This window comes from Euprymna scolopes, chromosome 38 (genome assembly GCF_053919585.1).
Source record: "Euprymna scolopes isolate OS-2025 chromosome 38, ASM5391958v1, whole genome shotgun sequence".
NCBI lineage: Eukaryota > Metazoa > Mollusca > Cephalopoda > Sepiida > Sepiolidae > Euprymna > Euprymna scolopes.
In genome coordinates, this window is record NC_136519.1 from 25,866,991 (window position 1) to 25,883,581 (window position 16,591).

At 30.0% G+C, this 16,591-nt stretch overlaps 1 protein-coding gene across 2 annotated transcripts in view; it reads right to left on the reverse strand.

Moving 5' to 3' along the window:
• Positions 1–16,591, reverse strand: part of LOC145263100 (low-density lipoprotein receptor-related protein 2-like) — a 599,989-nt gene that overhangs the window by 275,301 nt on the left and 308,097 nt on the right. For both annotated transcript variants that reach the window (XM_080120027.1, XM_080120026.1), the window contains exons 46-47: positions 14,517–14,638; positions 4,006–4,116 (exon numbers count right to left, since the gene is read on the reverse strand). In XM_080120027.1, coding sequence (XP_079976153.1) covers positions 4,006–4,116; positions 14,517–14,638 — 233 coding nt within the window. The remainder of the gene's footprint in view (positions 1–4,005; positions 4,117–14,516; positions 14,639–16,591) is intronic.

The window sequence follows — 16,591 nt, forward strand, 5'->3', positions numbered from 1 at the left end:
TCGTTTAATATTTTCAGCATATGTATTTTACATGATTAAATAGAACATTGAAGTAAACAAAGAAAAATTGGATCTTATTTTAAAAACATGTATGTAGATTGAACACACACACACACACAAGTACACAAACACACACACACATATATATATACATCTATCTATCTATCTATCTATCTATCTATCTATCTCTCTCTCTCTCTCTCTCTATATATATATATATATATATATAGAGAGAGAGAGAGAGAGAGAGAGAGAGAGAAAGAGAGAGAGAGAAATAAAAAAGGAACAAACAAAGTTATGTGTTCATCAACGTTTCGTCTTTATTGCGAGACTTCCTCTGGATGAATGAAATTAAGAAAACAAAACACCAGTACAAATATTTGAAAATATATTTTTGATGTAATGAAATGTATAGACCTGTTTCATTTCAGAAACGGAAAATGTCGTTGGAAATTCCAAAAGGGGGCTATAGCTTTGTGAAAGGGAGTAAAAATTTTTATAACGTCATATAGCCGTTAATATATTTAAAAAGAAATGACGCAATTCATATTCTTCTTAGGAACAAATATGTACGTTGATGAACACATAACTTGATTTGTTCTTTTTTTTCTCTATTTAGTCGGAATACTATTTCCATTATTCTAATCATATATATATATATATATATATATATATATATATATATATATATATATATATATATATATATATATACATATATATATATATATATATATATAAACGTTCCATTTCATAAACTTAGCCATTTATTTGTTCTTCTGACCAGTTTTCTTATTTTAATTCTGGGACTTTCACGTACATATCTAAGTTGACCTAATTATTAACGCTAACTTTCGCGCTTTTTGTCTGGGGCAGTTTGACCTTGCTTTTCAAATTTAAACTTTCACCGCTTTTCGTTTTTTTTTTTTTAAACCTTAATTTACTTGATTCCTCCAGCCTTGACAGACGTGTTCTAAATATTCTCTCCAGTGCTTTTCTTTTAATGATTTGGAATTCATTCCATTTGCGATTTTTTCCAAGGAACTCTGCCTTTTGGATCATTTTGGACCATTTGGAATTTACCCATTGGATTGGAAATTTAAAATTCGACCGTTTTGGATTTTACCATTCTTGGATTTTTTACCCTTCACCGGACTATCCATTCATGTGAAATCTTTTTATCATTTTTCTTTTACCACCTATTCCCCTTACCTCACCCTTTTTTAACCAAGCAAGATCTGTGACTTACTTGTAGTTTCATTAAATACTTTTTATATGCAAAATCCGATCCTGCCCTCTGATGAGAAGGAGAGTATTTCTTCGAAACTCCGTGGACTAAGGACTATCCACTTATCTTTTGCTTCCTTTTTTAAAATTAAATATGTTTTTAACTCTTTTTCAAGATGTCTTTTAACATGTTTTATTAATCATTTGTTCATATATATATATATATATATATATATATATATATATATATATATATATATATATATATATATATAATGACTACTTCATTTAATCACATAAATCAATATACGAAAGTATAATTTCATGCGTAAACTTATTAGCAAAGCATTTACTTCGACAGTGCTCAATACATAGGTAGAGCTAAATCGGTGATTCTTTTTTGGGACGTCAGCTCGCCAAAAAGTACGCCACAGACCAAATTTCATACCGTCATAAAAACAACTTTCTACAGAAAAAAACCCCTTATTTTTACACTTTTATCTCGTGAATAAACACGAAATTATATATTAAAAACCGCGTTTATTATTTTTAATATCCAACAACGGAGTTGAAGTCAATGATTTCGATTTTAAAACAATGCTAATTTTGTTTGATAAATCTCTTTGGTGTACTCATGAATTATTTTTTTTAAAGAATAAAATTGAATAAAGTTTATTTTTACAAGAATGTTTAGGCATTTACCTAGCGAATAAGCATAAAAATATATAGGAAACCCCACATTTATTATTAAAAAAAATTCAAATTACACGTCGGGTATGAAGTTGGCTTCCTTTTTTTTCTTAAACGAAAGTGACTTTGTTTGATAAAATTGTATTTGGCGTACTCGTGAATTATTATTTCTAAAGAATAAAATTGAATAAAGTTTATTTTTACAAGAATGTTTAGGCATTTACCTAGCGAATAAGCATAAAAATATATAGGAAAACCCACATTTATTATTAAAAAAAAAAAAATTCAAATTACGCATCGGGTATGAAGTTGGCTTTTTCTTAAACGAAAGTGACTTTGTTTGATAAAATTGTATTTGGCGTACTCGTGAATTATTTTTTCTAAAGAATAAAATTGAATAAAGTTTATTTTTACAAGAATGAGTACGCCAAACACAATTTTATCAAACAAAGTCATTTTCATTTAGGACAAAAAAAAAAGGTAGCCAACTTCATACCCGATTGATAATTTTTGATTTTTAAAAAATAATAAATGCGGTTTTTCCTATATATTTTTATGCTTATTTGTTAGGTAAATGTCTAAACATTCTTGTAAAAATAAACTTTATTCAATTTTATTCTTTAAAAAATAATTCATGGGTACGCCAAAATTAGTTTTGTTTTAAAATCGAAATCATTGACTTCAACTCCGTTGTTGGATATTAAAAATAATAAACTTGGTAAAACAATACGTTTTATTGTTGCGTTGATTATTTAGTATAAAATATATCGTATATATGAAACAGGTCGATGATTATATATATTATTTATAATCACGTTTTGCGTTTGCTTCCCATATCTTGAAGTGTTTTTATTCAATACATAATATAGATATTCGCTTTTTTAAGGTCGTCCCTTTGTTTGAATGATAAACAGTCCAGCGATTTGTGTTTATTTGTTCATGCTGTTATGGGTTTATGTTTATGTACGCATGCGCAACCGGAAGTCGTACACCGGATGTTGAGTTACAACCCCCCTTACAAGGTCATTTGAATTTCATAATTATATATATAATTATATATATATATAATTATATATATATATAATTATATATATATAATTATATGTATAATTATATATATATATAATTATATATATAAATATATATATATATAATTATATATATATAATTATATATACATATATATATAATTATATATATATAATTATATATATATAATTATATATATATAATTATATATATATATTTATATATATATATATATTTATATATATATATAATTATATATATATAATTATATATATATATATATGATTATATATATGTGTGTGTAGATAATTATATGGACAAAATTATACGAAAAGAGAAGTTGATACAACCTGGGCAGTCCATTATCGGAAGGAGTACAATGTCCTTCGGGTTATATATGTTGTTTTTTCAGAATTTAAAATTTAACCACCAAACTTATATATTGCTCTATTCTTAAATATTCAGCTTTTCCTTTTTGGCTAGGATCACCTTGAAAGTATTACTTCAAGTAATATCTATCAGAATTATTCATCTGAATTCTATCAGTGTCTTATCTCGCTTATATATATATATATATATATATATATATATATATATATATATATATATATATATATATATATATATGTGTGTGTATATGTGTGTATATGTGTGTGTGTGTGCGTGCATGTGTGTGTATATATATATATATATATATATATATATATATATATATATATATATAATGTAAATATTACATATTTACATTATGTTAATATTTTCAGTATTTCCTTCGACCGTGCTCGATTCGTAAGTAGAGGTAAGTAGTAAGTTTAAAAAATATATATGCCAAGTAAGCTACACAGAATTTTCCACGTTTCATCCTCGAAGATTCGTCAGTCTATTGAATTAAATTAAAGTTTCTTCGTGTGTTTACTGGTACTGGGTTTACTAGTCAGCTAATAAGATTCTTTATCACATAGCTTCCGGCGAGACTAATATTAAAATTTCATAAATATTTTATTTACACTAGAGTGGATATAAACCAGTTGGAATAAAAACAAAACAAAAAAAGCTTACACGTCTGCAACGTTTTGGAATAAATTTTAATTCCCATTGGTTTTGGTCGGAGATTTGTGATGAACACCCTCTCATTATCTCCAGTGTGTTTCTCCGCTCGAGAGATAGAATCTAGAGGGGAAGACAGAAAAAAAAATCATGGGAAGACTCTGGTTTTATTATTCATGCACGATAAATTAACGCATGACAAATTTATGCACAAAAAATTAAAGCATGATAAATTAAGGCACGACAAATTTTGGCATGACAAATTAAGGCACAACAAATTTATGCTCGTTAAATTAAGGCACGACTAATTAAGGCTGACAAATTTATGCACAAAAAATTAAAGCATGATAAATTAAGACACGACAAATTTTGGCATGACAAATTAAGGCACAACAAATTTATGCTCGTTAAATTAAGGCACGACTAATTAAGGCATGACAAATTTATGCTCGTTAAATTAAGACACAATAAATTTTGGCATAACAAATTAAGGCACGACAAATTTATGTTTGATAAATTAAGGCACAACAAATTTTGGCATGGCAAATTAAGGCATGACAAATTAAGGCATGACAAATTTATACTCGTTAAATAAAGGCACAACAAATTTTGGCATGACAAATTAAGGCATGACAAATTTTGCTTGATAAATTAAGGCTCGACAAATAAAGGCACAACAAATTTTGGCATGACAAATTAAGGCATGACAAATTTTGCTTGATAAATTAAGGCTCGACAAATAAAGGCACAACAAATTTTGGCATGACAAATTAAGGCAGGGCAAATTTATGCTCGCTAAATTAAGGCACGACAAATTTTGGCATGACAAATTAAGGCACGACAAATTTATGCTCGTTAAATTAAGGCGCAAAAAATTTTGGCATGACAAATTAAGGCACAACAAATTTATGCTTGATAAATTAAGGCACGACAAATTAAGGCACAACAAATTTTGGCATGACAAATTAAGGCACTACAAATTTATGCTCGTTAAATTAAGGCACGACAAATTTTGATATGACAAATTAAGGCACGAAAAATTTATGTTTGATAAATTAAGGAACAACAAATTAAGGCACAACAAATTTTTGCATGACAAATTAAAGCAGGACAAATTTATGCTCGTTAAATTAAGGCACGACAAATTTTGGTATGACAAATTAAGGCATGACAAATTTATGCTTGTTAAATTAAGGCATGTAAAATTTTGGTGTGACAAATTAAGGCACGACAAATTTACGCTTGATAAATTAAGGCACGACAAATTTTGGCATGACAAAATAAGGCACGACAAATTTATGCTTGTTAAATTAAGGCATGACAAATTTTCGTGTGACAAATTAAGGCACGACAAATTTACGCTTGATAAATTAAGGCTTGACAAATAAGGCACGAGAAATTTTTGCATAACAAATTAAGGCACGACAAATTAAGGTACACAAAATTTAGGCATGACAAATTAAGCATGCCAATTTAAGGCACAGTAAAATTTAGGCACAACAAGTTATGGCATGGCAAATTACGAAATGACAAATTAAGGTACGATGAATAAGGTACAACAAATTTAGTGCGATAAATGTCTTCTGTCGTTTTTTTTGTTAAAAATCTTTGTAAAAATAAACAATTTTTTCAGACTTAGAGGGAATATGTTCAAAATATGAGTTTTAAAAAATTCCTTTAAATTATTGGTATATTTTTTTAAAAGCGTAATTTTTTCCTCTTTTTTATGATAAACGTTTACCCCCGCCTCTCAAAAAAAAAAAAAAAAGGAAAAGAAATAGAAAAACGACAATTAAAAGTAAACATATTAACAAATTATTTAATTTCTTCAAATTTAGGCCCGTCAATTAAAAAAAAATTGTTCACTTTGGAACTCTTGCAATTCAGATAAACAAAAATATGATGAAAAATTCTGGGACACATTTGGGGAGAACACCGCCTGTAAGCATGCAATTTGATTGGTTATTGAAATTGCCGTAATTATTGTAAAAGAACATTTAAAAATTTTAATTATTGTAAAAGAATTTTATTATTTAATAATTGTTATTATAAAAATATAATTATTGTAAAAGAATTTTTTTAAATTATAATTATTATAAAAGTTTTTAATTATTTAATAATAATAATAACAATTATAAAATACATAATTATTGTAAATTAAAAAAGTTTTAATTATTGCAAAAGAATTTAATTATTTAATAATAATAATAATAATAATTATTATTATTATTATTATTATTAATATCATTATTATTATTATTATAAAAATATAATTATCATAACATTTTTAAAAAGTTTTAATTATTGCAAAGAATTTAATTATTTAATAATTATTATTATAAAAATATAATTATTGTAAAAGAATTTTTAAAATGTTTTAATCATTGTAAAAGAATTTTTTATTATTATTATTATTATTATTATTATGATTATGATTATTATTATTATTATTATAAAAAATATCATTATTGTAAAAGACTTTTTTAAAGTAAAAAAGTCATATTTAAGCAAAGCAATTTGATTGGCTATTGAAATTTAAACAATTATTTTTTGAAAATTAGAAAAATTTAATCAGATCCCATTAAATCATTAATAAGCAAAACATCGAAAATGCAACATGCACAAATTGTCGATCGTGCATAAACGCCGCAAGAATTACATGACGTAAAATGAATTTTTTTTAATGTTATGGAAAAATTGTTGGGAGATGAAGACCAAATTGCCGCATCAATAGGGGATATCCGTAAAATCTAACAAGCGTAAATCTTGCCGAGTACCCATGTGTTATTACAAAAATTCGTCATCCGAGAACAGTATCATTTCTAATTATGTTCATTTGTTTGTTTCTCTTGTTTATAAAAATCATTTAATAAAAAATCTGTATTTAATAAAAATTATTTAATAAAAAATCTGTATTTAATAAAAATTATTTAATAAAAAAATCTGTATTTAATAAAAATTATTTAAAAAAAAATCTGTATTTAATAAAAATCATTTAATGTATTTATTTGCTTCCCCACCAAAGCAAATTAGGCACAAAGCCGTTATTAAATGATTTTTTTAATAAAAATCATTTAATAAACAAAAATCTGTATTTAATAAAACTCATTTTAAAAAAATCTGTATTTAATAAAAATCATTTAATAAAAAATCTGTATTTAATAAAAATTACTTAATAAAAAATCTGTATTTAATAAAAATCATTTAATAAAAAATCTGTATTTAATAAAAATTACTTAATAAAAAATCTATTTAATAAAAATCATTTAATAAAAAATCTGTATTTAATAAAAATCACTTAATAAAAAATCTGTATTTAATAAAAATCATTTAATAAAAAATCTGTATTTAATAAAAATCATTTAATAAAAAATCTGTATTTAATAAAAATTACTTAATAAAAAATCTGTATTTAATAAAAATTACTTAATAAAAAATCTGTATTTAATAAAAATTATTTAATAAAAAATCTGTATTTAATAAAAATCATTTAATAAAAAATCTGTATTTAATAAAAATTACTTAATAAAAAATCTGTATTTAATAAAAATCATTTAATAAAAAATCTGTATTTAATAAAAATCATTTAATAAAAAATCTGTATTTAATAAAAATTACTTAATAAAAAATCTGTATTTAATAAAAATCATTTAATAAAAAATCTGTATTTAATAAAAATTACTTAATAAAAAATCTGTATTTAATAAAAATCATTTAATAAAAAATCTGTATTTAATAAAAATTACTTAATAAAAATTCTGTATTTAATAAAAATTATTTAATAAAAAATCTGTATTTAATAAAAATTACTTAATAAAAAATCTGTATTTAATAAAAATCATTTAATAAAAAATCTGTATTTAATAAAAATTACTTAATAAAAAATCTGTATTTAATAAAAATCATTTAATAAAAAATCTGTATTTAATAAAAATCATTTAATAAAAAATCTGTATTTAATAAAAATTACTTAATAAAAAATCTGTATTTAATAAAAATCATTTAATAAAAAAATCTGTATTTAATAAAAATTATTTAATACAAAATCTGTATTTAATAAAAATTACTTAATAAAAAATCTGTATTTAATAAAAATCATTTAATAAAAAATCTGTATTTAATAAAAATCATTTAATAAAAAAATCTGTATTTAATAAAAATGATTTAATAAAAAAATCTGTATTTAATAAAAATCATTTAATAAAAAATCTGTATTTAATAAAAATTACTTAATAAAAAATCTGTATTTAATAAAAATCATTTAATAAAAAAATCTGTATTTAATAAAAATCATTTAATAAAAAATCCGTATTTAAAAAATATTACTTAATAAAAAATTTATTTAATAAAAATCATTTAATAAAAAAATATGTATTTAATAAAAATTACTTAATAAAAAATCCGTATTTAATAAAAAATTTTTAATAAAAAAATTTGTATTTAATAAAAATTACTTAATAAAAAATCTGTATTTAATAAAAATCATTTAATAAAAAAATCTGTATTTAATAAAAATTACTTAATAAAAAATCTGTATTTAATAAAAATCATTTAATAAAAAAATCTGTATTTAATAAAAATTACTTAATAAAAAATCCGTATTTAATAAAAATTTTTTAATAAAAAAATCTGTATTTTATAAAAATTACTTAATAAAAAAATTTGTATTTAATAAAAATTATTTAATAAAAAATCTGTATTTAATAAAAATTACTTAATAAAAAATCTGTATTTAATAAAAATCATTTAATAAAAAATATCCCGTTTTCTGATATAGTTTCAATTTAGTTTTATTACCTCAATTTCAATATTGTGTCATTTTAATTTTTATAATCCTTTTACATTTATCACGTCAATTTCAATAGCCAATCAAATTACATTCTTACAGAGAGTGTACCCCCAAATATGTCCCAGTATTTTCCTCATATTTTTGTTCATCTTAACTGCAAGAGGGTAATTTTTTTAATAAAGATTTTTTTCTGAAAGAAAAACAAAACAAAAAGAAAAAAGTAGCATGCCAGTCTGTCTAAATTAAAATCGGTTGCTTCTTGTTTTTGACATAAGAATCCCAGGTTGCTCGAATGACGTGCCTAATTCTCTACTTATATAAGAACCAAGTACGTTTAAGGATGGAATACTGTTGCCACATCTGGACAGGAGCTACTAGAACCACCTTATCATGCCTTGACAGAGTCCAAAATAGATTTTGTAGCCTTATGGGGGATGCCATTTTTTCTTCCTTGCAACTTCTTTCCCACACGTTGCGATTCTGACTCTGCTTTATCGTTATTTTCATGGCCAGTGCTCGTATGAGTTCCAATCTATGGTCTCGTCTTGCCAAACTTTGATGAAAAATACTCGTTTATCTGCAACCACTATCAATAATTTTCCCCACTCTTTTCTGTGCCTAAACATAAACGTAGATTCCATGAACAACGCTTCTTTCTTAGAACTGCACGCCTGTGAAACTCTATTCTGTTTGCCTGATTTCCAGCTTACAATAATGTCGTCTTCAAGTCTAATGCAAACAAGTTCTTGATGAGCCATCTCCTTAAAGTAATCCAATTTACCAAATTTTCACTACTTAACGATTACTACGATATTTTCACATTGACTACTGAATACTGATTAGCGTTCATATTCGAGTGTCCCCCGGGCTTTTATAAATGGTGACTCCTTTGTAGAAAAAAATAGCACGAACAGGGAATCAGCAAGAACAATTGTCAGTCTATTGCATTAAATTAAAGATTAATGAGAATTCGTAGGCATTACAACAAAAATCTCGCAAGTTTTAATTATTGTTGATTTATCCTCCCTTTGTTTCCAGACATATTTTTCCAATGGCAGGCGATATAGTCACTTCTTGGATACTAATAAATACGATTGTTTTTTTTTTCAAAGGGCATAATCTATTTGAAAAATCAAATATTTCAGATTTGCATTAAATTTTATCCATATTCGCTAGACATTAATTAAGCAAGATTCCCTGAATTTCAGGTTCTTCTTGAGACCCCTTGAGATTAAGCTATTAATTTTAGACATTTTCTAGATTCAATATCATTAGCTTAAAAATTTTTTCATCTCGCCAGATACTCTTCACGGATTTTACTTTGCTAAGCGTCTAAAATTTGGACTATTTCATTTTCTTATTTATATATATTTTCCGCTGCTCATTATATTTATATTTATATTGCACTATGTCCCCCCCCTGTATATTTTCTTACTCTCTTATATGCATTCCCATTTACTCTCTCTTTTTTCTATTTATATTATCAACGCCCTTCTTGGTGCTGTTATATACATATAGTCTTTCTCTATCTCATTTCTAAGCTAATATCCTTATACCAGCTTGTCCTCTTCTGATGAGGAGCATTCGGCTTCGAAATGGCATGCTCATTTTTTTTTTTTTTTACATGGAGTTCACCACTTATCAAGGCCCAATGGCCACTCAGGGATAAGGGTTATTGTGTGTACAGTAATCAAAGGGATAGTGTAGCAATAGTATTGGAGAATTGGTAAGGTGTCATTACTTAGGGGGGGGCGGTTCATCAGGAATTTGTTTGTGTTGGACTTGAAGACATCCAGGTTGAAGTCAGGAGGGAAACAGGCAAGCGGAACAGAGATCCACAGGCGTGCAGTTCTAAGAAAGAAGCTTTGTTCATGGTATCTACATTTTGATTTAGGCACAGATAGGGAATGGGGAAAATTATTAACGGTGGTTTCAGCTAGTCGGGTGTTTTTTGAGAAAGATTGGCGAGGGGGACCAGAGAATGGAGCTCAGACGAGCACCTGCCATGGAAGTAACGATAGAACAATGACAGGCTCGCTACGTCTTTTCTGTGGGAAAGAGGTTGCAGGGTAGAGAAAAGGGCATCCCCCACCAAGCCACAAAGTCTATTTTGTACTCCGTCAAGGCAGGATAGGCTGTTTTATGCAGCCCCCGCTCAGATGTGGCAGCAGTACTCCATCTTTGGACGTACTTGGCTCTTATATAAATAGAGAATTGCATCATTAGTGAGATATCTTCTGGAGCAGTAGAAGGATCCCACCATTTTCCCAGCGACCTTGGCCACAGACTTGATGTATGTGTTTCATTTAAGATCAGGTGTAAAGGTCAAACCCAGGAGCTTATCAAATTCTGGGGCCTCCCTTAGACGAGAGCCATCCATTGATGCCAGATGGGGATCAGAGCGTTTATGATGTAGAGATAGGAGCTTGGTCTTAGATGCATTAAAGGTAACCAGCCACCTCTTTCCCCACTGTACCATGCGCTCAAGATCAGAGGAGAGAGAATCAGAGAGAACATCATCATTTACGGCCTTTGATGTGTTGCCATAGATGGTCGTGTCATCAGCATAGATGTCAACGAAAGATTTTAGTATGTGCTTTGGGAGATCATTGATGTAGATCAGGAAGAGAGTTGGGCCCAGTATGGACCCCTGAGGGACTCCAGCATTAATACTGTGGGCCTCTGATTTCTGCCCATCAACCACTACTCTTATGAGCCTATCAGATAGAAATGATTTAATGATAGAGAAAACATTTCCAGTTATACTGTAGCTGGAAATCTTGTGTAGTAGGCCTTTATGCCAAACCTTATCGAAGGTCTTTGATATGTCGAGAGCAATTGCCCTAGAAATGAAACCTTTGTCGAGAGATTCGTTAATCCTATGAGATATAACCGTTAGCACATCTGCTGTAGATCTAGCAGAGCGGAAACCATATTGCATGTCACTAAGAAGGTTATTTCTGCTGAGATGGTTGACTACTTCTCTATTTAATATGGATTCCAGCAACTTACTCATGACACACAGGAGACTTATTGGTCTGTATTGAGAGGGGGATGACTTATCACCTGAATTCTTAAATACAGGGCATACTGATGAGGTTTTCCAGGGTGTTGGAAAGCACTTCTCCTTAAGGCAACGCTTAAACAGTTTGGAAAGTATGGGGGCAAGTACTGGTTGTAATTTTTTAACACTATAATTGGAATACCGTCGGGACCAGTTGCTTTACTGGAATCAAGGTTCCTGATTAGCTTGGCGACCTCACGCGCAGATATTTGTATGTTGCATAGCGTGTTGTCTGTTATAGGAGGGAATACGGGGAGTTGATGGCCTTCGTCATACAGGGTAGAATTTGCCGCAAAGTTTTTGGCAAATAGTTTGGCCTTGTCGGATGCTGTCGAGATGACCTCTGGTCCATTGATAATGGTTGGGATAGAGTACACGTTTCTGTTCAAGATCCTATTTGCTATTTGCCAGAACTGGTGGGAACCAAGCCGCTGCTCAGCTACTTTGGACTTAACAGATTGCGCATATAGTTCTCTTGCATTTTTTATTACTCTTTTACAATGGTTGCTGGCGGTTCTGAAAGCAGCTTTAGTTTCAGTGCATCTATTACTTTGGTAGCTATGGAAAAAGTGATTTCTGTGTGCGATGGCAGCAGCACATTTGGGGGAGAGACCTCATTACATGATAAAGTTTTATTTAACTTTGAATTGTTCCACTTAAGTAGAGATTTAACTATCTTGATAAGTTTGTTTACTTAAAGATTATTTGTATCTTTATCAATTTTATATGCGTGTGTGTGTGTGAGTGTATGTGTGTGTGTGTATAAATGTAATTGTTTCTTAATCATTTGCCCTCCTATTATCTTTTTTTCTTGCAATCACATGTTACCCACAATATCACAGCATACAAAATGACGACCACCTGTTTGAATATGAATACAAACACATGGTCGCTGTACAAATGTTTGTAATGTGGTGGTCATGGTCATGGCACCAAATCGAAAATGTAACATTTTTAACAATAGAAGAGAAGTTTTTTCTACATATATGGAAGTCTTTATATATATTCACTTTTTTACGTGCTTTTTACTTCTTTTCATGAAGAAAGAAAGTTTGCTGGTTTTTCTTCAAGGTTTTTATTTGGAGAGAATTTACTGGGCAGAGGGAAACTAATGTTATCGTAGCTTGTTATTTACATATTAAAAGTAACTTTCTAACTGAACGAAGTGAGTGATTCAGGCAGACAGACATCAAAGTAACATTCGACATAGATTCAAGTTTTCTACATTGTTGGCCGTGTCTCATTCACATGGCTTCCATGGGGAGACTGATTTGAAAACCCTTATTTTCCCTCCGCTCCAAAGTGTCACAGACTATTTGACCAAGATGGACATCAAGACAGTTCTTCAGCCTCCCTATAGTCCAGACTTTGCTCCCTGGGACTTTTGGTTATTTCTTAAGCTCAAAGAAAACCTTAGACGCTGTCATTATGAGACAATTGAGGAGATGAAAGAGGCTGTGGCGAGGGTCCTTGAGTACTTTCATGGGGCCTTCCAGAAGTTGTAGGAATGGTATAACAGGTACATTGCAGCCAGAGGAGATTCTATCAAAGAGGACTAAAGTTTCATGTATGTACTATCAATAAAAGTATCCATACGAAAACATTTATTGAAGGCGCCTCGTATTTACTTCCTAAATTTAACTTTTTAATTTGATGAAATGTGCACCGACAGATATTTAATTAACATTTTCCTTAGATTCAAGTTTTCTACATCATTGGCCGTGTCTCATTCACATGGCTTCCACGGAGAGTGATCTGAAAATATTAGTTTTCCCTCCACTCCAAAACGTGACGCCATGCTTCATCCTCTCTCTGTTTCATCTACGACGTTTGACCACTGCCCCCTGCTTAAATTTATGTCACCCATCTTTTATCCAACCTTGAGAACGATTAAGTTTTACAGATCTGGGTTTTTATGCACTCAGTGTGACCCATGCCAAAATTCATACAAGCTAACTTAATGGCTACTGGCATAGAGTCCACAGTATTCCTATTGGTTTAACTATACACTGAGGATTGGACCTTCAACTTCCAGAACTTACCACTAAATTTGACTTTGAACACGGCAGATGTTTCAACCATCATGTGTCATTAAGATGCAGAGAAACAGACAGATAAGAGTGTATATATTTGTACGCACAAAAAACACGCCAAGCGAATTTATGCATTCATTCGCTATGTTCACACATAATACAACCGTGAGACAAACACCTTGAGGATTAAGAGACGAGAGTTGAAGCTGGATAGAATTTGGTTATTTAATTTGCTATTCGTATTATTTGGATTCTTCGGACTACTGTTCTCATTTTGGGTAGTATTTGCACAATGGATAGAGTACTTGGTGAAATTCAGTTGTAAAAGTTACGCTCTTCTGGGGGTTGAAGGTTTAATCCTTAGTGCGGGCGACTCAGAAATGCAATTACAAATTACTTAGGACTTCTACCCAGTCATGGGTGACAGTATAAAATCACGTTATCCCCATCGATTAAATAAAAGGATTCCATTTGAAATTCTGTGTAGATTCCTGAGATTGACAGAAAGATTCCCGAGTTTGACAGAAAGATTCCCGAGTTCGACAAGAGACACCTGAAGAAGGTCAGACTAATGAAAATAGAACTCAAGATGCAAACAGTAGTCCGAAAAATCCAAATAATACATCTAATTACTTACTTTGGTTCCATTCAGACCAGTAAATGAAGTTACCGAATACAGCGATGGAGTAGGGTTTCAGAACAACACCGATGATCACTTCCCTGTAATTACCGTCTAAATCGCTTCTTTCAATCCGATTCCTGAAAATTGAAATAATATTCTTAGAATTGTATTTATTTGATATCAGCAAAATGTTTAACGCTTACGTTTAACAAGGTACACAGTTGTTTGAATAATCAGAATGGAAGTTACTGTTTGTGTTTGTTCGCTGAGTCGAACTTCTGCTTTTCGTGCTACGAGATAAGGTTGTCTGAAGATACTGGCTTCCTGACCTATAACGCACCAAGCATTGATGTTATTGTTTTTTTCCCTTTCCCTTTGCAAAACTCAATCATGTTCTGCAAAATCAAAAACCGAAACAGCAACTTTCCCCTAGGAAACAATGAAACCAACAGAATGAATAAATATTTAAATATATATTGCTATATCCTTACTTTAAATAAAAATACAGCAAGAAACACGGGGTTATGGGTGAAAGACAAAGGGGTTTATTTACAAGGGAATACATGTGACATAAGAGTTACTCGACATCTTGTCTTATTCTCTTCCTGCCTTTTTTCCTTCTGCCTCAGTCACATGAGAGGGTCAATATATCCATAGTTTATTTCATTTATGAAGGGATGATAGGTTATTCCATTCCATCATATATATAACTTGAAACATAAAAGCTTTTGGCCAAATGATTGAACCCGCTGTTGTGTTTTAATTTCGGGATTGCCGTAAAAACCCATGTATTTACAAAAGTGAAGGCAAATTTAAGTGCATTACATGAATCAATTTTTAAAATTGTTTGTTTGCTAAATACATAGTGAGATAAACCCCTTGAGGATTGTTGACATAAGCACATAATGGAGTACTCCTGCCATATCTAGGCAGGAGCTGCTAGAAAGACCTTTTACCTTGACAGAATTCGTAGCCTCGTGGGAGATGCCCTTTTCTCTTCCCTGCAACCTCTGTCTCACAGAAAAAGCTATTGCGAGCCTGTGTCTGCTTTATCATTATTTTCATGGCAAGTCCTCGTCTGAGCTCCAATCTATGGTCCTTCTTTGCCAAACTTTCATGAAAAACAATAGTTTAGCCAAAACCACTATCAATAATTTCTCTCACTCTATCTATGCCTAAACTTAAACGTAGATTCCATGAACAAAGCTTCTTTCTTAGAACTGCACACCTGTGGAACTCTCTAGTCATTTACTTCTGGGTTCAGAACAAATGACAGTAAAGCACGTATATCAAATCCGTTACCAAGGTCGTTGGAAAAAATGATGGGATCATTCTACTGCTCCAGTCGATGTCTCACTGCCGATGCAGTTCTCTACCTCTATAAAAGCTAACTACATCCAAGGATGGAGTACTGTTGCCATGTCTGGTCAGGAGCTGTTAGAAGCAGCTTATCCTGTCTTGACAGCGTTCAAAATAGACTTCATAGCCTAGTGGGTGATGCTCTTTTCTTTTTTCTCCTCCTCTTTCCAACAGAAAAAATGTTGCGATCCTGTCTCTTCTTTATCGTTATTTTCATGGCAAGGGCTCGTCTGAGCTCCAATCTATGGTCCCTCCTCGCCAAATTTTCACAAAAACACTTGTCTAACTGAAACCACTATCAATAATTTCCCCCACTCTTTATCTGTTCTTAAACCGTAACATAGATTCCATGAACAAAGTTTCTTTCTTAGAACTGCACACCTGTGGAACTCTCTTCCGTTTCCCTGCTTTTCAACTGACTACAATATGGTCGTCTTCAAATCCAATGTAAACAAGCTGTCCCCTTAATTAATCGAATTTACCAAATTTCCACTACTAAAAATTATTACGATCTGTTTCATTGAATACTGTACACTCATTAACCCTTATCCTCGAGTGACCTCCGGGCCTTAATAGGTGGTGACTTCTTTGTAAAAAAAAAATGTAATAAAACCACTAGCATGCATGCAAATGACCAACCCGTGGCGCAAGCGTGATGTCACAGAAATAAATGGATATATATGACATCTAAATTGGAGGAAGAAGAGAAAGAAAAAAAGAGGAAAAGAAGC